Raw genomic sequence first — 25,131 nt, forward strand, 5'->3', positions numbered from 1 at the left:
TTGAGAAATGATTGCTGTAATTTAAGTTGCAATACAGTACATCTCACCCTGATGGGGAAGACTGTAACCAGGTAAACAGTGTGCCTGCTCAGTCTTTATTCCAGGTGCTGAGTGTTGATAGGCAACTTTAACTTCAAGGCTGATGGCTGCTCTCCTTTCTTAGAATCATAGAGTTGGAAGGGACCAAAGGGTCATCTAGTCCAACCCCCTGCAATGCAGGAATCTCAACTAAACCATCCATGACAGATGGCCACCCAACCTCTGTTTAAAAACCTCCAAGAAAGGAGAGTCCACCACCTCTCACGGGAGTCTGTTCTACTGCCGAACAGTTCTTACTGTCAGAAAGCTTTTCTGAGTGTTTGGTTGGAATCTCCTTTCTTGTAACTTGAAGCCATTGCTTCGAGTCCTACCCTCCAGAGCAGAAGAAAGAAATCATGCTCCCTCTTTGATGTGACAGCCCTTAAGATATTTGAAGATGGCTATCATATCTCCTCTCAGTCTCCTCTTTTCCAGGCTAAACATACCTGGCTCCCTCAACCGTTTCTCATAAGTCTTGGTTTCCAGACCCTTGATCATCTTGGGTTTCCTCCTCTGCACACCTTCCAGCTTCTCAACATCCTTCTTAAATTGTGGCATTCAGAATTGCACACAGTGTTCCAGGTGTGGTCTGACCAAGGCAGAATAGAGTGGTACTATGACTTCCCTTGATCTGGACACTAGACTTCTGTTATTGTGGTTCTTGATTTTTAGGCTGAACTTGGATCAGACACTTCTTCAAACAGAGGTCTGTAAAGTAGAATACATGGCCACTCTACCTGGAGCACTGATGTTGCACATGACTTTCATGTTTCTTTGGACTGCTATCCCTAAAGAGACTTTTGTTGCTCCTATGTTGTGTCATTCCAGTGCCAGAAAAGGAACTTCTTCTTTTCCCAGACTTTTTCCAAACATTAAATTGTTTTAGCTCAATTTTCTGATTTATGCTACTTGTTTTAGTACTACAGCCTTTGTGGCTATAATATTTAATTGATGCTTGCTTTATTTTGTTAGGCAAAAAAATTCCCGTGATAAATAAATGAAATAACTGGGAGAGGCATGTTCCCATTCCACCACTTCATGTCGGTTGTCACTGCAAGGTGAAACGCTTGAGCCAAACCAAAAAGAAAAGTGGGAATTATCCAGAGAGATAGGCTGAGAGATGGTGAATGGCCCAAGGTCACTCAGTGAGCTTCATGACTTCATTACAACCTACCTATACAGAAATAGACAAATCCTTGTGTCTTAATATGCAAAGTGCTTTGCAATTATTCAGCAAGCTGGCATAGTTGGGAGCACAAGGCACAAACAGAATCTAAAGCAATGTTTCTCTGAAATTTTCTTGGTGATTTAAAGCCCCAGAATGAGTGCATGTGAGTGCAAATTACGTGCCATGTTTATAAAAACAGGATTGTAAATCCCTTTTTATGGAAAGATTTTAATTTAAATTATTATTGCACCCTAAGAGCTCTTGGAAATTCATTTGGATAAAGCAGTTTCGTTTCCTGCCCCAGATGGGCACTCTCGGTATTATTCAGCAGAATTCAGAGGCAACCTTATGATTTTCTAGGTGCAGCTGCATTTTATTGGTTGGAGAAACAAATCTAACATACTTCTCCTCTTCACTGGAGTGATGGGAGGCTTAAATAAAATTCATAAATATCTGTAAAATGTTCCTCGCATCTTGCTTGAATTACCTAGTTAATTTAAAGAACTTGCTCATTATGTGGGCTTCACAATTTACGGTGTATCCCCCGCAGAAAACAATAATGTAGGCATGCTAAAAAGCCTTTTACATGTGCAAAACACTGTTATTTTTTTAAATGTACCCAGGCCTGGGGAGGGGGTGCTTTTGTAAATGTGGCATACCATTTGGCTCATGCTTAACATACTTATTACCACCCTATGGGGAACTTTTGATGCATGGATCTGGCTCTCCCCCATTATTATCTTTCTGCTGTTTTATTTGGTCTCAGTAGGTACATAACTTTGCCTTAGTTATAACACTGCAAAAGCAGCTCCACCTTATAGTTTAAAAAACAAATGTTTTAAATCTTTCTGGAAAATTACTCATTGCATTGCAATGGCGAATGTTTCCTCATTGAACAGTTCCTGTTTAACAAGGATGACTCTTGACTTTCTATGGTGGGCTATATAGTCCAGCAAAAGTTGAAGGTTTCCGCACACACCACACATATTTCCGTCCTCCTTCCAGACAAGAGTCATTATCACAGTTCATGGGCAAATTCCAGCTAGGCAAAACCAGTCAAGGAGGGTGTGGCCTCCCTGAGGAGCTGTGGTTTGGGTAGAGTCCCAAGGACCAAATAAAGAGGCCTAGGCCTGAGGTTCCTCACCCCCTGACCCAGAGGGAAAGCACAAGGCAAGCCAAAGATATTCACTCTCCTCACTCTTGACACTGCTTCCATGCTTGGGGAGGGCAGCAAGCGCAAGGAGGAGCAGCAAGACCAGGAAATTCCAAGGGGTTGACAGTGGGTTGTGGACCTTAGTAAAGGTAAAGTGTAAAGGGACCCCTGACCATTAGGTCCAGTCGTGGGCAACTCTGGGGTTGCGGCGCTCATCTCGCTTTACTGGCCAAGGGAGCCGGCGTACAGCTTCTAGGTCATGTGGCCAGCATGACTAAGCCACTTCTGGCAAACCAGAGCAGCGCACGGAAACGCCGTTTACCTTCCCGCCAGAGTGGTACCTATTTATCTACTTGCACTTTGAGGTGCTTTCAAACTTAGTAGATGCCTGATATTGCCAAGCCCAGACACCAGCCCTGAAACTTCAGCACTGTCCCTTGGAAGTGAATTCAACTGAAGGGGGAGGGCAGTCCAAAGGAATTATTGTTTGGGAGATAAATAAGATTCTACCTGCCATGAGAAAAATGCCAAAAACATGACTTCCTGACATTGTGATATTTGTTTTTATGCATGTTTCTGCTGAAGCGGAATAGATTCCCTCCGCCCCTAAAATGTTGTAAAGTTTATTGCGTACGAGTTAAACAGCAGCGCATAAATGAAATGTGATTCTCCCTATGCAGAAACACAAACATCTAAAAAGAAAATGGGTTTTGGCACTGTTTCCTCTTCCTCCCCAAAGAGCCACAGTCATAGATTTCTAAAATGGAAGCGTGAAACCAGGCCCTTGCCTTTCCACGTTCAAGAGCTGTGCTTTTGTTCCCAAAATATTGTGCTCTGAGCATTCCAATAATATATCCACATGGCATTCGCATTTCAGAGGAGCCTCTTTCTTTGACAAAAAGGCACTCTACAAGGCAGCTGAATAAACAGATAATAAAACATCATGCAGATTTTTGAGCATGTTTTTAGAAGAGATGTGACAGGCTTTTGTTCAAGTGGGCTTTCAAGGCCACTTTTCAAGATACTTTGCTTCACACATGTTTGGTCACCCATCTCTGGGGAATTCCCATAAGGTATATAGTTGTGTCTTGGCTGAAGGACCACACTGCAAAATTCAAAGTGCAATTTTCAAAGGATGCTGTGTTTCAGTTCACATATTACAAGGAATCAGTGACCTTCCAGATGTTGTTGGACTCCCAACTCCCATCTGCCTCAGACAGCATTGTGAATCATCAGGCATGATGGGAGTTGTAGTCCGACAACATCTGGAGAGCCAAAGGTTCTTCACCCTTGACACATTATTTCAGGAAATGCAAATTAGGAAGGTTCTCTTTAATTGCAGACTAAAGCAAATTCCTCATTCATCCCTAGTCCAGGGTTAAGCACTGGTACGGGTACCACATAATATCCCACATTTGTAAGAAATTGATCTTTTATTGTTGCAGCATCCACACTTTGGAATTCCTTATTGACATAATGCTGATGCCCTCCTTGCTTTTCAGCACTTGCTACACACATTTTTGTTTAGGCAAGCCTATCCAGACATGCTGAATGTTGACACATATTTTAATACGGTTTTCAGCTTATCATACAGCAGGCCTGGAAGGGAAGGGGGTTGAATTTTGAATGTTTCAAATAGTTGTTTTCAGCGGTTTCTTCACTGGTTGTTTTATTCTTTTTGTAAACTGCTTTGAGGTTGTTGGGCTTTTTTGTACAATCAAGTGGTATATAAATTTTATGAATACAATGAAATAAATTGTTTTCTTTCTCTCCCACCTGCCGTGCACCCCCACCCCCTGTCTTCTGAAGGTTTACGTGGTGCAATTGCATTTGCACTGGCTATCCGGGACACCGACTCTCAGCCTAAGCAAATGATGTTGACAACCACCTTACTAATTGTGTTCTTCACAGTCTGGGTGTTTGGAGGAGGCACCACACCGATGCTTGCATGGCTCCAAATCAGGTCAGTATTATCAATTCGTAATGTTATGTTGCAATGTCATCTGTGGCTTTGCTCAGTCACTACATTTGTTGCATCTTTGTATTCACATTATTTGTCGTTGTGCTTCATAACTGATATGCAGGAGACGGCTATGAAGGGTGCAGGGAGCTTAAAAACCAGGATGTAGACATTGGTGGATGAGGTGAAGCAGGTTCTTGACATCCCGTAATGGTCCCAAGCACAATTCAGATTTTTAGCATCTGTTTTCCCATGTGGTTTGCTTTCCTAGAGTGATTTCTTAGGGGAGTTATGCTGGGAGGTTAGAATCTTTCACTTAGAAATATTCTTGTAGATATTGCTGCTCAAACAGCAGCTGCTATTCATCTATATGTAGTTGTTGTTCCAGATTTTGCTCTTGACTAAATAACCTGTTAGACCTGTGCTGATACCCACTGTCTCCAAAAGCTGATCCTTGCTGTTTCCAAAAGCCACTGGTCTGGTCAGCTGTACTACCTTATACAGAGCTAGTCCAATATATTTTGTTGTCTGAAGCAGACCAACAAATAACATCCCCACTCTAGATGTCAACATGTGTAGTGGTAAAGGTAAAAAGGTAAATTACCCCTGGACTGTTAAGTCCAGTCATAAGCGACTATCAGGTGCATCACTCATCTTGCTTCAGGCAGGGGAGCTGGCGTTTGTCCAAAGACAGCTTTCTGGGTTATGTGGCCAGCATATCTAAACTGCTTCTGGTGCAATGGAACACAGTGATGGAAGCCAGAGTGCACAGAAATGCCGTTTACCTTCCCGCCACAGAGGTACCTATTTATCTGCTCACACTGGTATGCTTTCAATCTGCTAAGTTGGCAGAAGCTGGGACAGAGCAACAGGAGCTCACCCCGTCACACAGATTTGAACTGCCAACCTTCTGACTGGCAAGCCCAAGAGGCTCAGTGGTTTTGACTACAGTACCACCAGCATCCCTTATATGCATAGTACCCAAGCCTGATGGAGTTATTTTGGCACTTGGGGAATAAGATCTCCAAAGTACCTTTCCCTTTCCTGGCAGCAAAAATACAACAGTGATAAATTGAATAACTGACAATATGCTGCCCTTTCAGTATACCCAAAATCATCTCCCTGAGGTGCCCACCTCATTCTACCTAATGATAGGGCTGGCCCTGACCTTAGGCAAAGGCCAAAGAAACAATGTTGTTATCTCCATTTTGTGTACAGGGTGTTGGATGCAATCGGTTATCACGGATAGTTTATTGCATATTCCTCTCATTTTTTTCATAGAGCAGGAAACATTAACTGACAACTCATCGTGATTAATTTGTTAATTTATTAACCGTAAATCTAAAATGTGGCTGGGCACTGGATTTTAATGGATGCTGTCAGTTTTGAAGGGATTTTCAGTGCTGCCGACATTGTGTTATTTATATTTGCAGTACGTTGTACACCATTTAAACATGTCATTTCAGAATTACTTTCCCGATTATATATTATTTGCCTTTGTTATTTAGTCAAAAGAAATCTAGGTTTATTTAATAAAAGATTGCCTGGACTGAGATACTGCAGTGTATCAAATTCCTTCGAGCAACCCACCTTGACGGTCCCATCCGAAGTAGTGAAAACATGGGCTATGAGCTGGAAGCCACTATCCCTTAACCTTTATCCTCCAACTTTAACCATATTGGTCTGCTAGTGTGTGAACTATCGAGATAATACCTAGGATGCACTTTATTTAGGAAAGTTGCTCCATAGAGACTAAATATTAGTCAAAAAATATTATGGTTACAGTCAAAGCTTGGGGCAGAGATTTTCCAGACAAATGGAAAGTGGACTGTTCTAGTGGATTGTTCCGTTGTTGCATTGTATACAGTCTTGTATAAATGCACTGCTATTTATAGGATCATGGGGTTGTTTCTTGCCTAGACATTTTTTATTTAGTGCTTGTCTATATGGCTTGCAATCTACTGGTACTCTGCCTCCAGCCTGCTTGCTAACTTGTCTCTCCGCCTCCTTCTCTTTGGATTGACACTTAGCTTTGATCTTAGCTAGAGAAATGTCTATAGACAGCCCCCTTCTGAATGATACCTTGAATCATGAGGCTGTCTCTCTGGTAGCGCAGAATCTCAACCCTGCAGGTGCTTGAGCTTGGCTCTGTTGTAATTGCCTAAAGCCTGGTGGCGATAGTTCTTCAACTAACCCACATAGGATCCAGGCCAGCAGAATCATACCCAGTAGTAATTCATTAGAGGGAATGTTTAAGGCAGCTCTCACATCAGTGCTTATTGCAACAAAACAGTGGCAGCTGCCTTGGATGCTTTTGTTAGCCAGGGCAAAAACTGTGTTGTTCTTGCCATCTATTCCTTCATGATGCTTCTGCAATGGCTTTTGTGGAGTTAGTGTGTACAGTGATGAGTTGTGCATGGCAGCAGTGTGGCTAGAGATGCTGCATGAATGACTGTTGGCATTGCTCCATTCACTCTTATTTCTGCAGCTCTTCTTGTGCATTTTGCTTCATTGCTGAGTGCATTACAACCATAGCCCACTGCAGGCTTTCATGCGCTGATAAACTGATAAGCACTGCCCTGTAGCCTTTGTGTTATCAGCACAACCATCTATAGTGATGGAGCCTTTGCACATACAGGTGTGCATGTGAAGACTTCCGCATAACCTTAAGCCCTGATGATGTCAGGTTCCCAATCACATGGAAGTTTAATATGTGCAACTGTCCATGCAAAGGCTCTGTCAGTACTGACAGTCCTGCTCTTCACATTGCAAGCTAGGAGGTAGGTTTTCTGGGGTCACCTCCTCTCCCGTGTTGAATAACACAGATGCATTAATCCTTAAAGGGCTTACATTGCATTGGCATTACTCCTGGCATAGTAGCAACCACTGTACCCAGCAAGACCATAAGGTCAAAGGGTTACTTATATTTTCTCTAGACTAACAAACTCCCAGAAATATCATCTGTTAATTCTGTAACAAATTCAGTTTGGGTGATGGTTTCTTGAAGTGTTCATTGTTCTTGTCCTTGTTTCTCTCTTTTTACATTATGTATGATATAATCACCTTTTAATTACTAGTTCTTATCCCTTACCTGTTTTAAGTCTTATGTGTTCATTTTATCTGTATTTTTTTATCTTATGCTGGTCTGTGATCGAAACAAAGTTTGATACTGATACTGTTCATTGTTCTTGAGTGTCCCCATTTGCTAGAGTAAGAATTTTCTGGGCTTTGAAGTGATGGAGGAGGCGGAATACAAAATGATATTCTCCCAGGTCCCACATCTGGTCTGGACTGGCTTTAAATACTTCCAGGACAGGCCTGGACCTTGACATGGATTTCTAGCCTTGTCCCTAGTGTTACAAGTAGCCTGACCACATGCCTAATCCTTGCCCCAGTCTTCCAGTCATCCTATCCATTTACATTTCCAGCAGCATGCCTCTGTCACATGGATGGTGCATCCCATTTCACTGCTTGAAGCGAAATGAGAAGTGTTGTCCCGCTCTGCTGCCATGGCTGTGCTGCCATCACCAAAGCATCTCTTGACTAAATTGTGGGGTAGCAGGAGAAAGTGGCAGCACCGATGGTAGATTTCGGTGAGATCTAAATGAAAATTGCCACTGATGTCGGTGTAACTTGTCTGCTAGCAACAGGGGAGATGAGGCACATGTGGGGGTGGTGCCTCCCGAAGCAGCTGCTTCGACTTGCCTCATGGGTGGGCTAGCCCTGTTCTGTCCTCATTGCCCATCCCTTTGTATGGATGCCTTGGCTCATACCCAGCCTGTAACTGTCCATGACTTTGGACTGACTCTCCTCTTGATCTGCCCCAGCATTCCATTTAGCTCTGGTCCCAGGTTAGCTGGAGTTCACACTGCAGCTGTCAGCTGCCTGCAGCCCAGTGCTTAGGAGGAAGAGGGAGAAACGGAAATTGTGGCTGACCTCCTTTAAGACATGTCGAGGGCAAAGAAAATCCTAGCTTTGAAGGCTTAAGGTTTTCTTCCACTGCAATACTTATGCATAGCTTGGTTTAGACAGAATGCTTCTCCCACAATGAATCTCCTCTAAAAAAATTTTTTTGAAATGTACATATCTGGCAGGATCTGCTAGACCTGCCATTTATTTGTGCACATATGTGTTTGTATTTTTTAGGGTTTTTTATTGTGATTATTGCAATCACTTTAGTATTTCTGTTGTGTTTGTAAGCTGCTTTGAGACATTTTATGAATAAAGCAAAATAATAATAATAATAATAATAATAATAATAATAATAATAATAATAATGTAGGTGCAAAGAGTCTCCACCCCTTAAAGATAACATCTACTATTCTGCCATATGCTTTGCATTCATAATAGTCCTGTTAGGATGGCTTTCTTTAGTGCATCATATCTATGCATACACTGAATAATTCATTTATATCTCAGCAAAGATTCTCCTCCTGCAAAGAGAGGGGAGTGGTTGCGGACAGGAGCCGGACTCCGCCTCGAGCAGGGGGAGTTAGCCCCCTGCCTCCCAGTCACCTGGCTGGCGCCCACGCCCACAGGCAGGCACCCAACCAGGTGCCTGCAAGGGGGCGTGTATAGCAGCTTAAATCACTACGGCGCCAGCCTCCCGGCCTCAGTCTTCGTCGTCCCATCGCGAGTCAAGAGGTCGTCGCCGAGCTCACAGAAGACAGGGAAGTATTTGCTGTGGGGTTTTGTGTTTCTCCCGCTACTGGTTGGCTTAGTCTGTGCATTTTCGGTTAAATTACCTAATTTTCTCTCCTTCTGGTGCAGAGTGATCGCAACCCCTCTTTTTAGCGATCGTGCTATTCCTTGCTGGCTGAGCGGCCAGACCTCGGGTCTGCTATTGTGTGTGCGTGTGTGTGTGTGCGCGCGCTCTGCGTGTGTGCTGTTCTGTGCGTGTTTCCTTCCACGTGTTTCCGAGGGCTCCCTGCGCCGCTAGACCCTCGAAATCTTTCGCCACCCCCTTTATTTGAGCCTCATTGAGCTGTGTTGTTTCCAAAAAACTCTTGTAGCCTTCCCTTGGTTATCCCGCCCCCGTGTGTGTGGGTTCGAGCGGATTAGCTGTGCTCTGTTTCTCCCTGTTTCTCTCTGTTGGCGGGTGATTTAAAGCTTTTAATGTTTGATGTATTATAGTATTTTAATATTCTTTTGGAAGCCGCCCAGAGTGGCTGGGGAAGCCCAGCCAGATGGGTCGGGTATAAATAATAAATTATTATTATTATTATTATTATTATTATTAATCGAAGGGGAACTGAGCGGCAACGCTCCGACGTTGTATCGGCTAGTGCGTGTGTCCTGTGAGTGTGCCGAGCAACATGGAGTTCGAGTTTCCTGGTTTTCGAGACGAGGCATGCGTTGGGAAGAGCTTATGCCATTGCTGAGGGAGAAAGTCGCCACGTTCGGCCCTCCCGACATCCTTATCATTCAATTAGGGGGAAATGACCTTGTTAACAGAAGAAGTGCGGATTTGTCGTGGAACATAAAAAGAGATTTGGATGGGATTGCTGCTTTGTGTCCCGCAACAACGGTGTTCTGGCCCTCCCTCCTGAAGAGAATTGTTTGGCGCGGTGCGCAGAACTGTATGGCCATTGAAAAAACCAGGAAACTCTTAAATTGGGCAATAGCCCGTTGGGTGCGCTTTATGAATGGCCAAGTCATTTCTCATGACCGTATCCGGATTGGCGACCAGGCCTTGTACCGGAATGACGGGGTTCATCTTTCAGACCAAGGGAATGACATTTGGTTAGATAGCAGCAGCAGCAGCAGCATTAGGGATTGGTTACAGCTGTGAGGGTATTGGCGGCGAGCCTTTTGGGCTCAGGTGGCGGTTAGGCATTGGAATAATGTGTTGTGGTGTGTCGAAGGGCTGGGTGTGGCCATCGCCTACGCCTTCAATTTTTGGGTATTCCGTTAAAGGAATCCGGCGGTCGTGTATTCTGTCCGATGCCTGCGTGGCGGGAGGCCATGGCACGACCCTCGGTGACATCAGGGGAGAGCTTATAGTTGGATTAGCATCAACAGGCTCCACCTACTGGTGAATAACCCCCCCCTGTTTTAGACTCACCCCCCTCTGAGGGGGTGGAGTCAGCTGACGTAATCCAATGCCTAAACCAATACCTTTTCACTTGCTGTAATCAATAAAGTTGTGGCCTTTTCTTGCCCATTAACCTTATATCACGTGTCCTCGTGTTTTCATTCCACTATGCAGGGATCCGGTCCTCGAACCGCAATCCCCAGATGAAAGTGAGTTATAAAAGTCACTGCCTGAGAACTTTATCATCTCAAACATGTACCCACAAATAGTCTACTAATCCACTTGAATCCAAATTTTCTTCTTTAATTTGTTTCTGGAACAAGCTGGATATATAGTTTGTGGTTAGGGCAAGAACCCAGAGGAGCCTGTACAATTGACACAGTGTTGGACATGACAAAGGCAGGAGGCTTAAGGAACAATTGTTCATTGGCGCTTTTCCCAGCTCTCCTTTTTCCCTTGGACTAATTTTGAGAAATGGAACCGCTCCAAGACAAAAATGTCTCCCTTCTACCTTATGAGACTGCAAAGGAGTTTTCGAGTTGTTTTCCTCTCTGATTTACAGACAGATTGGTAAGCCTGCTGAGCCAGCACATTGGCTTGGCTCTGTCTAGTGTTCTGGCATAATGGCGCACAACCCCCTTTTACTGTCTAAACACTTAAATAGTACCAAATAGGATGGGACGAGACAATTTGTTGGGAGAAGGGAAGAGAGGTCTGAATAATATATCAAATCCTAGACACTCACATTAAAAGTTCCGGTGCCAGTTCTAAAGAGGAACGTGGTGTTGGTTCCTGTGTATTAGCATCAGAATTTATGCACCCATTTTTCCCCTGCTATATATTTGAAGGTATAAATACATCCTTTCCCATCCCAGCAACTGCCTGGCACCTATGTGAATACACACCTCGAGCTTCTGCTCACAGCCACCTTATTGAGAATAAATAGCTATCCGTTTTGTGAGGAAGCCACCAACCTCCCTTGCTGTGCAGGATTAGCTTAATCAACTATCGGATCAAACGGGTTAAGGTGGGGAGGGGTGAAGCAAATGAGATGCTACAAGCTTCCAGTCTCCTCCTCGTTGCTTGAGGGAGAACATGATTTGGTTTACATCTAAAGCAAACCCTACATGATCCTGCTTTCAATATTATTTGTGCCTGCAAGGGCTTGGGGACGGTCATTCTGCTTCATTTGATTCATTTCCAATCACTGCATCTTGCTAAAATCCCATAACTTTTCATGCCCAAAATGGGGGACGTTTGTCCTACTTTTGTTGTATTGTAGCCCGTATGGACAGCAATAATGTGGTAGCTTTAGGGAAGCCTCACAGAGCATTAATAAATCAGAATAAATACACTGCTAATGCATTCTTATTGTGTTGAGAACATGTTGCAGAATACAACCGCCGTAAAACACCCATCTGGAAGGACCCTGTAGACATGAATGACAATCGCTGGTTCCTACATGCTTTCTTAAACACATTTGCTATGCAGAAGTAAGTTTCATTGCATTCAAATTATAAGAAATTGAGTGTAGAGTTGCAGTTTTAGAGGACTTTGTGTTGTCCATTTTACCGTGGTACCTGATAACCAGTTCAGTTTCAAAAGTTTGGTTGGTAATGCAACAAAATTCACTGTGCCTGAACACAGCCCTGGTCTATATACTTGGATGTGTGAAATTTTAATGACTCTCTATTGGTAAAGGGCACCTTAGGGAGAAAATGGTGGGTAAGAGAGACAAAAAGAGAAAGCAAGTGAAAAGAAGATTGTTTGCTTGACCAAATGGCAACTGCAATGCATTTAAAAAAATATTGCTTCAAAGATAATTTATACCATTGTTAAATATTGGCTGTGAGCTCCAGATGAATCAAGATATTTTATGGTCTGTTTAGAAGGTCATTGATATGTTTTTTATAATGTCACTGAGTAAGATGTTGGCGACATTATTGCCTTGTAATTCGACAATTCCTTATCATTGATTCTATATATAGTTTATGCTTTGCTTTGCTTGTTTACAGAGCAGTGCCTAACAAACCTTCATGCAGACTTCTGCTGCAAAGCACCAGCTGAAAATAGCTAAATTGAAGCCATAATAAAGAGGCTTAGATAAAAAGCATGCAGACAAAATCTGGATTGGCATACAAATGTACTGAATAAACATAAAATGCCAGCACCTGTGTACCATGTGTGAGAGTTGGGCTTCTCTGGTACTTTGATTGCTTTTTTCTTATCTTCAATGTCAGCCAAGTTCATTGCAATTTGGATATACAGCTCAAGTGTCCATCATCCTTATCAGATTTGCCACAGTTCCACTGGACTCAGCCAAAGAGTCACTCTGCAACACTATATATCACATTGATTCTAGCAGCAGCACAAAAAACCTTGCTGCATCAGGCATCAGAAACAGAGCACTTAAGTCTTCAGTAAACAGTTCCATCTGTGTACATTTTCAAGTAGATTTTCTTTAAAAGTGCCTCACGTCTATTTTTTAAAAAAGAAAAAATGCACCCTTTAATATAATAAATTGCTACAAAATGACCTTTGTTTTCCAAACCCTCTTTTCGTCAGACTTGAATACATTTGTTGCCATTCTGACCAGGCTGATTAGCAATGAACATTATCAGATGTTCATTGTTCCTTTCTTGATTCAGCAGCCCTGTCACCTCCTTGATATTTTTTTTTTCATCCTGATGATTTAGTGACGATCCACACCAGCACCTCTCCTGCTCCCAATAGTGGTAGCCTTTAGAAGAACATTGAAATGCCTTGTTGCATTAAAGCAAATGTCAAGCATTCTGCCATGCAACTCCAACATTACTGGGAAATTCAGAAATGTGGCAGGAATGCCCATCTTTACCACCACGTCTCATTATAGGAAGTGTAGCATGCCCTTATATTAAGATGGGTGGGGTATAAATAAAATTGTTGTTGTTGTTGTTGTTGTTGTTGTTGTTGTTGTTGTGCAGCACAAAAGGCTATTGGCTGTTGATGGATCTATCTGCTGTTAATTTGGCTTTAAAAAATTAAATAAATAAATAAATAAATAAATAAATAAATAAATAAATAAATAAATAGGTGAGCTAGTGTAAGGATACCAGATTTTTTTCCAATGAATCTGGGGACACTTTAAATAAATAAATAAATAAATATGGTTATTTTTGTAATTTGTGTGTAATTTGGTATTTGTGGTTGGTTTTTTTCTTGTTGTATAAATAAAAAAATTAAAATAAAATAATAAAAATAAATAAATACTACATGTTTGGGACGTTGATGCTGCAGCGATGGCGGTGGCAGAGGGGCGGCCACCGCCTTGACCTCACCCGCCATGTTTCCCCTTCCTCTGAGGCTTCTGTCTCCTTTCTCCATGAGCCTGGGCAGCCCCTGAGTTGCTGGTTCTCCAGTGGTGGTGGTGGGGAAGTGGTGGTGAGGCTTGGGCAGCGCGATGCCTCCCTTCCCATTGGAGCAGCCCCAATCCCATTCCTACTTGCGTGCAAGCAGCAGGGGGTGGGGATTCCTCAGCTGGGAAGCGAGGCTTCACACTGCCTAACTGAGAGATCCCTGCCCCGCTCCTGCTTGCACGCAAGTAGGAGTTGGGAGGCTGCTCAGATAGGCAGCATGAAGCCTCCCTTCACGGTTTAGTTGCTGGGGTCAGGGAAGGTGGAGGCAGCCCAGAAGCTACATCTTAGAGTCCCTGCACCACCATCATATGGGGTCTTCTGAGCAGCTCCTGAAGCCAGCCAGAGCCAACTGCTCCGGGCTGCTGAGACTGTGTTTCTCGGGGACATTAGATGAAATCCGGGGACATTCCGGGGATGGAATTTGTCCGGTGACTTATTCACAAATCCGGGGACTGTCCCTGGGAAATGGGGACGTCTGGTAACCCTAGTGGCCATCTCAATGCCCCACCTTGCAATTCATGGTGCTAAATTAGTTATGCCGTAACAGAGCAATCCAAACCCCCGATCCACTGTGCTGAAAAGTATCTGGATAAGGCAGAGTAGCTACTTCACCCAACTCTGCCTAGCTCTGCTTCTGTCTCCCATTGGGGTGAGCTCTGCCCATCATGCACTGTTCCCCTCTTCTAATTAACTGGTGGTTATTTAAGGTTTGTTTTGGAAAGACTTTGAACAACCAGTTACAAACCACCAGAAGTCATTGTGGTCTTTTCAGAAAGTCCATGTTTGCATAATCCAGCCAGCGCATCATCCTGAACTTTAGGTAGACTTAAGACAGTTTTTTAAATTTATATGTAAAGTTCTGTAGCACACTTTAAATTCACCATGTCCCTGCTAATAGAGGTTACTTGATGTAAGCAGTAACCAAACTGCAAAAGTTAATAGCAGCCATAATTCAAGCTTTGAAGCCAATCAATGTTTCATGCTCGTTGCAAGCTGAGATTGTGAGGGTCGAGGGAAGCGTTTTTGCCATGTAGGAAAGCTGTGGGGACATCTCCTGTTAATATTCTACTGACATCATGTTTACTCATGGTCTTGTTCAAATATCCCATGATGATCTGTTTTCAAAACTGTCACTTTCTTAATAGCTGCTGACCAAGGATGTTTTGCTCACATCCTGATATGCCCCAAACAGGTGTTTGTTGTTGTTTTTCTGGTCTTGAAACACAATGACCCACAGGGCAATGGTTAGAGCAGACACCTTGCTTGTGGTAGGTCTTGGAATCTCAAGTATTAAATTAAATAATAAATATGTAGGTCTCTGCCTCGGATTAATTTATTTTGGTATTGTTTTTAAATCAATTAGTTGCTTTGCAGCAGGAATGGGGTGATTTTTTTTCCCAGCCCAGGGACCACACTACCTTATGTGCAACCTTCCAGGGGCTGCCTGCTATTGGTGGGCAGGGCCTGGGGCTGTTGGAAGAATCCACTGAAAATGGGGTTATCAAGACATTATCCTTTATATCTACCCATTTTACACCCCCTCCCATCACAGCATGGAGTCTTGCGATGAATGCTTTTCTGCTTAGCTCTCTACCACAATTTTTTTAAAAAAAAAACATGTGCACTTTATATGTAAATGGATTCATAAATTGCTTTGCAATGTACATAATTCACATATTCATTGATATATTATCGCCATTATCCCAGGAGGTACTTCATTGCTTTTCATTTTTCGAAAGTGTTTGTTGAATTTGAGTACGTTGCATGTTGCTAGAGGCTGTCTATGATCACTAAGGCTACATTCCTAACCATGTCTATTCAGAAGTAAGTACCACTGAATTCATTTGGGTCTTATTCCAATATAAGTGGAGTTGGGGTTGCAGCCTTAAATTACTTCCTACTGTGAATTTTTAAAATCAATAGAATGCATCCTTAATTCTTGTTCTTTGCATGTGGAAAGAACTGGTCTTTTTTGTTACCTGTGGACTTTATCTGTGCTCCTCAAACTCAAAGCCTCAAAGTGAAGATAGCCATCTGGTTTTGACTGTTCATCTTTGGCAGTCCATCCAGTCCATAAATCTTTGTCTAAAATCTTTGTTTTAAAAGTGTTCTTGCCTCACTCCTGTCCAAAAAAATAATACTGTATTTTTTCATGGGTTTGAGACCCATCGACTATCCTCATCTGGTTTAGCCACTATAGGATCACAGTGCCTGCTGTGGCTGCTGAGATGAGTAATTCATAACTGCTGCCTCCCACATTGTTTTTGCTGTGTTAGCAGCACCGAAGTGACCTGGACATTGTGTGTGAAGGTCCTGTGCTGCCCTCTGCCTCACTGAGGTGGCCCAAAGGAAATCAGAGCAAAACATTTGGCACCAGCTTGGCTGCAGGAGCTGCCAGAAGGTGGTCTACAAGACACGATCCAACCATTTTAGGGACTCCACTCCTGATTTGTGTACGGTTTATTCCTTAGTCTTTTCCTCTCCCAAAGATGTCCTGCAAGGCAGCGGATACTCCCAGAGGCACGCTCCATTGTCTCTCGAGACAGATGGATGACAACAACAATAAATAATAAGAGCTGACATATGGGACAAAAAAACTGCAATTGTTTAAAAAGGCTCACTGTCGTGGTTATCAAGTTATCAGTAAAATTGTTTGGTAGTAACTGGTACATTTCCAGTTACTCAGCAGTCCTTGGGATGATTAGCAGCACTGAAAGTTCTGAAAGAAATCCACTTTTCTTGGGAAACATGATGGCTGTGACATGAATAGTCAAGGGATAACCTAGTAGTGAGCACATAACTAGGCCTCAGAACTCCTGAAGACTGTGGCGCATCACACCTGAGAACAACACAGAAATGTGCTGCAAATCAAGCAATTAACAGATGTTCTTCTTGATACAGATGGTGTTGCTTACATTACTACAACTCTCCAGCCACTCCAAATGATTAATTTTTCATTGGTTGGTTAGAGTGAATTGCTGGCACATGTTAAAGGCTTATATTTTGTCAGACCCAAGGAAAGGACAGTTACCCATTTGTGAGCAGCCTTTCTGCTTGCTCTCCTTACAGGCCCACATCAGGGGCAGGCAATTTGTTGATTTGCTTTAGAACAATTTGGAAATCTAACTCCTGAAAAGGATTAAGAACCACAGGTTATGTGACAAATAGTAGTTACAGATGGGTAGCCGTGTTGGTCTGCCATAGTCAAAATAAAAAAATTCCTTCCTGTAGCACCTTAAAGACCAACTAAGTTAGTTCTTGGTATAAGCTTTCGTGTGCATGCACACTTCTTCAGATACATGTGTATCTGAAGAAGTGTGCATGCACACGAAAGCTTATACCAAGAACTAACTTAGTTGGTCTTTAAGGTGCTACAGGAAGGAATTTTTTTATTTTGACAAATAGTAGTGATGCTATTTAATGGAAGCAGAACGAGGCTCGTTGCTCTGGTTACATTCAGGGAGACATGAGTATCTTTTTTCTTAATCAAAGATGGGGAACTTGTGGCTCTCCAAAAGTTATAAGATGATAGTTGATCAACCCCAGGCAGGGTGGGCAGTAGTCAGGGTGGTTCCAAAACATCTACAAGATTTGGACATCTAATATATACTAATACTGAATTCAGGAGATGCATTATGAGTGCTATGTAGCCCATATGCTAATACTGTGAGGGGGGACCACAAGGTTTACAGTAGTACAGTGGTACCTCAGGTTAAGAACTTAATTCATTCTGGAGGTCTGTTCTTAACCTGAAACTGTTCTTAACCTGAGGTACCACTTTAGCTAACGGGGCTTCCCGCTGCCCCCGCGTGATTTCTGTTCTCATCCTGAAGCAAAGTTCTTAACCTGAGGTACTATTTCTGGGTTAGCGGAGTCTGTAACCTGAAGCATCTGTAATCTGGAGTGTCTGTAACCCGAGGTACCACTGTAGCACAAATAACCCAATGATGACTGAGGATACTCCGTGACTACAGAATGCTGTATGTCTATTGGGGAAACATGGAAAACTAGAAGGGTGGATGGAATGGGTGTCCCAAAAGAAATCATGGCTGGGTGGAACACTGAACAGGAACACTCCAGACTGCAACAATTTATTGTAGGTCCTACTTGTTCAAAAAGAAAACTGAGTGTGATGACATGAAAGGGTTGCATTTTTGCATAAAAGCTTACTTTATTTGGCAGGAAAACTCTGGGGAAAGTGTTTGCTGGGGGAAAGTTACATTGGCTTTTGTCCGGAATCACCAGAGGGTCTATTCTGTTGAATAGTTAAATTTCACCCTTAGAATCATAGAATTGTAGTGTCATCTAGTCCAACCCCCTGCAATGCAGGAATCTCAACTAAAGCATCCATGAGAGGTGGACATCCAATCTCTGCTTAAAAACCTCCAAGGAAGGAGAGTCCAGCACCTTCCCAAGGGAGTCTGTTCTACTGTAACAGCTCTTCCTAATGTTCTTCCTAATGCTTAGTTGGAATTTGCTTTCTTGTAAATTGAATCCATTGGTTCAAGTCCTATCCTCCAGAGCAGGAGTAAACAAACTTGCTTCATCCTCCCTGTGGCAGCTCTTTAGCTGTTTGAAAACGGGTGTCTCATCTCGCCAGAGTGGTGCATGCTCTGGTTATCTCCCGCTTGGACTACTGCAATGCGCTCTACGTGGGGCTACCTTTGAAGGTGACTCGGAAACTACAACTAATCCAGAATGCGGCAGCTAGACTGGTGACTGGGAGCGGCCGCCGAGACCATATAACACCGGTCTTGAAAGACCTACATTGGCTCCCAGTACGTTTCCGAGCACAATTCAAAGTGTTGGTGCTGACCTTTAAAGCCCTAAACGGCCTCGGTCCAGTATACCTGAAGGAGCGTCTCCACCCCCATCATTCTGCCCGGACGCTGAGGTCTAGCGCCGAGGGCCTTCTGGCGGTTCCCTCATTGCGAGAAGCAAAGCTACAGGGAACCAGGCAGAGGGCCTTCTCGGTAGTGACGCCCGCCCTGTGGAACGCCCTTCCAGCAGATGTCAAAGCGATAAACAACTACCTGACATTCAGGAGACATCTTAAGGCAGCCCTGTTCAGGGAAGTTTTTAACGTGTGATATTTTATTGTATTTTTGGTTTTTATGGAAGCCGCCCAGAGTGGCTGGGGAGGCCCAGCCAGATGGGCGGGGTATAAATAATAAATTATTATTATTATTATTATTATTATTATTATTATTATTATTATTATTATTATTATTATTATTATTATTATTTATTATTATTATCTAGCTTGTCAATATTCTTCTTATACTGTGGTCCCCAAAACTGAACACAGTACTCCAGGTGGGGTCTGACCAAGGTAGAAAAGAGCAGTACTATTATCTCCCTTGACGATGACACTATACTTTTGTGGATACAGTCTAGCATTAGCTTTCTTTTGCTGCAGCATCACACTGTTGACCCTTGCTGTTTAGGATGTGACTTTGTTTGGCCAATGACAGTATGCTCTGGCTTCTTCTGACTCCTGGCTCAAACCAACTCTTGGCATGATTCCTGGCTTCTGCTTTCCAGCTCCTGTCTGCCTACAGCTTAGTCTGGATGGTCTGGGTCCAAGACAGTGGTGTCAACGGTCAGCTTCCCGTTCCACACCAGTATTGCAGTTGTTCTGATCTTTCTCCTGCCTTCCTCCTTTGAAATGCAAAACAATGCATCAACCAACTTTGTATAGGATGACCTAAAATTGATTCCACAAGGCATTAGTTAAAAAACTGTTCAAAATGCACATAATTGTTTCTCTTGTTATTAGCAGAATTTCATTTTAACATTTGTCAGGATGAAGGAAGGTCATTTTTGGAAAGGGAAATTTAATTAAATGAGGGAAGATTTTGTCCTAAATTAGTTCCGCCACACACACACACACACACACACACACACACACACACCTCCTATCCCTCTCTCTCATTCTTTCTTACCAGTATTCAGCTTATGTCATATTTCCCTAGGGAGATGAAAATAATTTCCTAAGAACAACGCATGCATCGATTTGCTATTGAAAAAGAGGAAATGCTATCCTATCTGTACACAGCTATAATTTTCACCCAGCAACACTCAGAGCCACATAAATTTGATTATAGGCAGTGTTTATTTAAAGAGACTACATTGAGATCCTTACAAAGTTATTAGCTTTGGTACAATTCATGGTATTATGTTGATTAATTTTCCTTTTGCCAGAATGCTTTGCAAGCATCAAACCATACTTCCTCCGACAAAATCCAGGCTACTTTGGGCCACAAATGCTATTCTACATTTAAAGCACTCTAACAACCATGTCCCCCACTCAAAGAATCCTTGGAACTGTTATTTCTTAAGGTTGCTGAGGGTTGTTAAAAGACCCCTGTTCCCTTCACAGAACTACGATTCCCAGAGTTCCCCAGAAAAAAGGATTGGTTGTTAAACTGCTTTGGGAATTATAGGTGTGTGTAAAGAACAATTCTCAGCACCTATCATTTACTACAGTTCCCATGATTCTTTGGCAGAAGCCATGACTGTTAAAGTGGCATCATACTGCTTTAAATGTTTAGTGCAGATGGGGCCTTTGTTGAGCACAATTCTCCAGGAAGAAGAAGAGTTTGGATTTGATATCCCACTTTATCACTACCCTAAGGAGACTCAAAGTGGCCAACATTCTCCTTTCCCTTCCTCCCCCACAACAAACACTTTGTGAGGTGAGTGGGGCTGAGAGACTTCCCAAGGTCACCCAGCAGCTGCATGTGGAGGAGTGGAGATGCGAACCCGGTTCACCAGATTACGAGTCTACCGCTCTTAACCACTACACCACACTGGCTCTCGATGTCTCCTGTGCACCCTCTTTTAAGTGAACGGGAGCTACACTACAGTTCCCATTAATTTCAGTTCTGTTTGTGCTAAGAACAATTTCGTGCATGGCGCCCATTTTCTTTTGCAGGCGCTTGCCCCCTCCTTGTCCTCCAACAAAAATAATATAGCCTATTCCATGAATCCCTATAATAAAGTTTCCCTTTCAGAATCCAATTTCAACCATAACACTTTTGTTCATTGAGGTCTCTTTAGCTCCGGCATACTTTCTAGAAAGATAAAACTGACTTCTGCGGGAAAGTCTCTCAAATCCCCAGTTGATGCTGCAGAAATTCACCAAAGCCTGTAATTAAATGTAATGTATCCACAATGGTTAACATGTTCATTATTTGTAGAACAGCTTCGGGATTGGCCAAGTGAGCAGGCTGCACCTGTGAATTATAAAGCTACATCCATTTTCCCCTATGCTGATTTAAAACTACATCTGAGATATGTTAAAAGTAAGTGGGGTAGATGGATTCCCACATTCTGTTTTGTAAGTCTTCCACAGATTGACTGTGCTCATTGTTCCGCTCTGCTGGTTCATACAGAATGTCTCTAATTAATTTCAAAACTGGTGCATGCGCAGGAAGTGTCCTCCTGCTGCAGTTTTCCATCTCTTTCATTAATCACAGGGGTGTGTTTCCCTCCCCTTCATATGCACAAACACGGCCCATACATATTTCAGCAGTTTTTTTCTTTGTTCTTGAGCCTGTGATCTTGCACATGATCACATTCCTAGCTTCTTGCCAAGCCCTTCATCTGACCAGCTTTGTAGTGTTCATCTTCTTCCCTGTTTGAAGGTCATTCGTGCTCATCTAATGCCCAGTTCTATGCACTTTCTGGCTTCCTAGTACTCATCATAAGATCCAACCAACCACCATTACCATACACTTCCTCTGAAGGAGCAGGTTCACATTTTGGGGGTGATTCTGGAACTAGCTGTGTCATTGCAGACCACTGAAATGGCCTTATACCAACTGAAATTGGTACAGCAGCTACAACCATAACCTGGACCAGGAAAGCTTGGCTACAGTAGTTCATACCAGTGTGGTGTAGTAGTTAAGAGCAGTGGACTCGTAATCTGGGGAACCGGGTTCATGTCTCCACTCCTCCACATGCAGCTGCTGGGTGACCTTGGGCTAGTCACACTTCTCTGAAGTCTCTCAGCCTCACTCACCTCACAGAGTGTTTGTTGTGGGGAGGAAGGGAAAGGAGAATGTTAGCTGCTTTGAGACTCCTTCGGGTAGTGATAAAGCGGGATATCAAATCCAAACTCTTCTTCTTCTTCTTCATACATAATACCCATTCTGCATCTGTAAGAAATCAGTCTTTTAGTGTGGCAGGCCTTGCACATTGTAACTCCCTGCATATTGATATCAGGCAGGCTTCACTGTGGTGTTTTGGGGGGTTTTTGGCACTTGCTAAAAACATTTAGACAAGCCTATCCAAGTATCTAGGGACGCGGGTGGCGCTGTGGATTAAACCACAGAGCCTAGGACTTGCCAATCAGAAGGTCGGCAGTTAGAATCCCCACGACAGAGTGAGCTCCCATTGCTCAGTCCCAGCTCCTGCCAACCTAGCAGTTCGAAAGCTTAAAGTGCAAGTAGATAAATATGTACCACTCCAGTGGGAAGGTAAATGGCGTTTCCGTGCACTGCTCTGGTTTGCCAGAAGCGGCTTAGTCATGCTGGCCACATGACCCGGAAGCTGTACGTCTTCTCCCTCGGCCAATAAAGTGAGATGACCCAACCCCAAAGTCGGCCACGACTGGACCTAATGGTCAGGGGTCCCTTTACCTTTACTCCAGGTATCTAGAATCCTGATGTGTTTTTAGTTTATTGCTAGTTTACATTTTTGAATGCTTTTTATGTTATTGTTTTATTCTTTTTGTAAACTGCTTTCAGGGTTGTTTTTTTAAATCAATCAGTATATATATTTTATGAAATAAGTAAATAGAGAAGAAAATGTTGGAGTAGTAGTTACCTAGAGAAAGAAGCACTGAAGTACAGTTGTACCTTGGAAGTCAAACAGCTTAGTCCATGAACGTTTTGGCTACTGAACGTCGCAAACCCGGAAGTGACTGGGTCACCTGAGCTATGGCCCATCCTACAGCTTCTTTGCAGGAAGCCTCCCCTTCCCCAGTTCACTCCCTAGAATATCCATGAGACAATGTCATCATGACATAACATAATCCCGTGGGCATTATGGGAATCACCACATGAGTTGGCTGTGAAGACACTGGATGGCAATGCAAGAATTTAAAAAATAAAATAAAAGGAAGAACGTCCTGCAGCCACTTAATTATTAAAATAAATGCCAACCTTGCTAACTCCACGCCTGAAGATTTGATTGAAATTCTCCAAGCAAACAATCACACCCTAGGCCAACCCCCAACCTCTCTCACCACCAAACGAACACAAGTGAACAACACAAGCAGCGCTGACACCAAACTCTACATACATTAAACATAATAGAAACACCGCCACCCGACCCCACCCCCACCCCTATCCATCTTCCCTCTCTCCACCCCCCTTTCTTTCTTTTTTCTTTCTTTTTTTCTTCTCCCCCTAATGCCTCAACAAATGAAACGGATTTGTAAAAATGTTACATGAAAAAAAAAATACGAGGCACTACACTTCTGTAAAACAAGAAAATCCTTAATAAAATATATATTAAAAAAAGGAAATTCTCCTACTTCTTCCCAATTGGGGGCAAGTGGGTGATTTATTTTCATTCTCTATGATCCCCCCCTCCAAAAAAACCTCACTCCAAAATTGAGGTTTTTGAAATGCTCCCCAGTGGATGTTCATGAGGAAGGCCTAAAGCAAAGGAGTGAGTGGTGTTGGAAGTTTTATGAGTTCTGAGGGTTCCTAGTTGCTGTCTAAAATCAAAGAGGCACAGTTTCATAAGAAGAGTTGAAAAATCAGTAGGCTGAGAAGTGGATCATTCTTTTAAGAAGACCTTTCAGACACGTTATTAACATTGTGTTGAGGAAGGAAGTGGGGATGATCAAGGTCATACCATCTATTTCAGTATTCTGTTCCTACAGGAGACAAGCAGGTGCCTACAGGAAGCCCGTAAGCAGAACATTAGCATAGTAGCATTCTTGCTTGCCTTCACCAGGACTTGATATTCAGAAGCATAGTGCCCCTGATAACGTATAGCCATGATGACTAGTAGCTTCATGGATCCTACACATACTTACCTGGAGTAAGTTATATTGAACACAATAGCTTTTCATTGTAGGGCACCTTTTAAATAGCAAAAGGGGGATTGAGGTTTTGCAGGAACATCTGCATGGCTTGAGAAACTCCCATTAAAAATCTTAGAGATTGTGCAGCGCTAGCACAATGAATGCCCCATTGAATGCCCCAAAAGTTACACTACCAAGACTATAAAACTATCCTATAATTGGCTGAATATAAAAAGGTTAATTAAGACAGCTCCTTAATAGTTTGCCTCTTAAAAACAGTGCCTCTGTGATGCAGGTTGAGTAAGAACATTTAGTAAACAGCTAATTATGCTATAACATAGACTTTTTATTGTTAATTATCATAGAAGTAACAGCCCGACAATAATTTGCTAGTCAGTACATCTGTGAGGTTTAAATGAGAAAATTACCTCTTGTCTCAGCAAGGAAGTAATTGATTTCTATGCACTTAAAGGCAGAATGCCAGTTGTGTCATGCTCTCTTTTTCCATCCTCCAAAGAGATGGCCCCATTAATGTCATTGATACAAATGGGATCTTAAAGGTGCAACCAAAGTTGTCTGACTTTTACAAATACTGGACTTTTTAAATGTAAATATGATGCCCCCTGTAGTTTACATTATCTGTACCTTGACTTCACAGGAGTCCTGCATATACCTGCACGGTACTGGAGGGGCTGTGCCCGCTAGCTCCTTTATACTGTATAAATTCTAGTTTCACCCCTGGACACTCTACAATTGAGTTTCTATTTTAATGAGAAGATCAGCCCACATGGGAGGTGAAATTAATTCTTAACTGTAGCACAGCTGATGCCATTTTGTGGACACAAAGTAACATCAGTACATTCCCCTGACCTATTTTAGGGCTACTATATGTCCAGATTTTCCTGGACATTACCAGGATTTCAAAAGCAGAATTGATGTCGACTTCCGGAGGCAGCGCGAAACAGCAATGGCGGTCCTCTTCGGTCTCTGAAGAGGGGCTCCGCAGAAAAGGGTCGTGCGCTGCGGCACAGCGACGACCCATCAAGAAAAACCACGGGCAGAGTGAGCCTGTGGCCGTGGGACTCGGCGGGCACCAGGAGCGACCCCAGAAACGGTGAAGGAACCCCGTAAGGGGCTCCGGAACGTGGAAGGGGGAGCGGTGCTGTGAGTTCATCGCTCTTTCTGCGGAAGCGAAGCCGCGCGGCTGCTGCTGATGAGCGCTGTCCTTTCTTCCTGGAATATCAGGCTCTAAAACTCTACACTCGTGAGTAAGGATTATAAGAATTTTTTGGGACAAAAAT

The 25,131-nt window shown here is 43.0% G+C and overlaps 1 protein-coding gene across 1 annotated transcript in view; it reads left to right on the plus strand.

Annotated features, from left to right (window-relative positions):
• The window catches only part of SLC9A9 (solute carrier family 9 member A9), a 277,743-nt gene that overhangs the window by 158,961 nt on the left and 93,651 nt on the right, over positions 1–25,131 (plus strand). Inside the window, exon 12 of the mRNA XM_081190736.1 lies at positions 4,209–4,362. Coding sequence (XP_081046862.1) covers positions 4,209–4,362 — 154 coding nt within the window. The remainder of the gene's footprint in view (positions 1–4,208; positions 4,363–25,131) is intronic.

This window comes from Podarcis bocagei (genome assembly GCF_964188305.1).
Source record: "Podarcis bocagei genome assembly, chromosome: 4".
NCBI classification, from domain to species: Eukaryota; Metazoa; Chordata; class Lepidosauria; order Squamata; family Lacertidae; genus Podarcis; species Podarcis bocagei.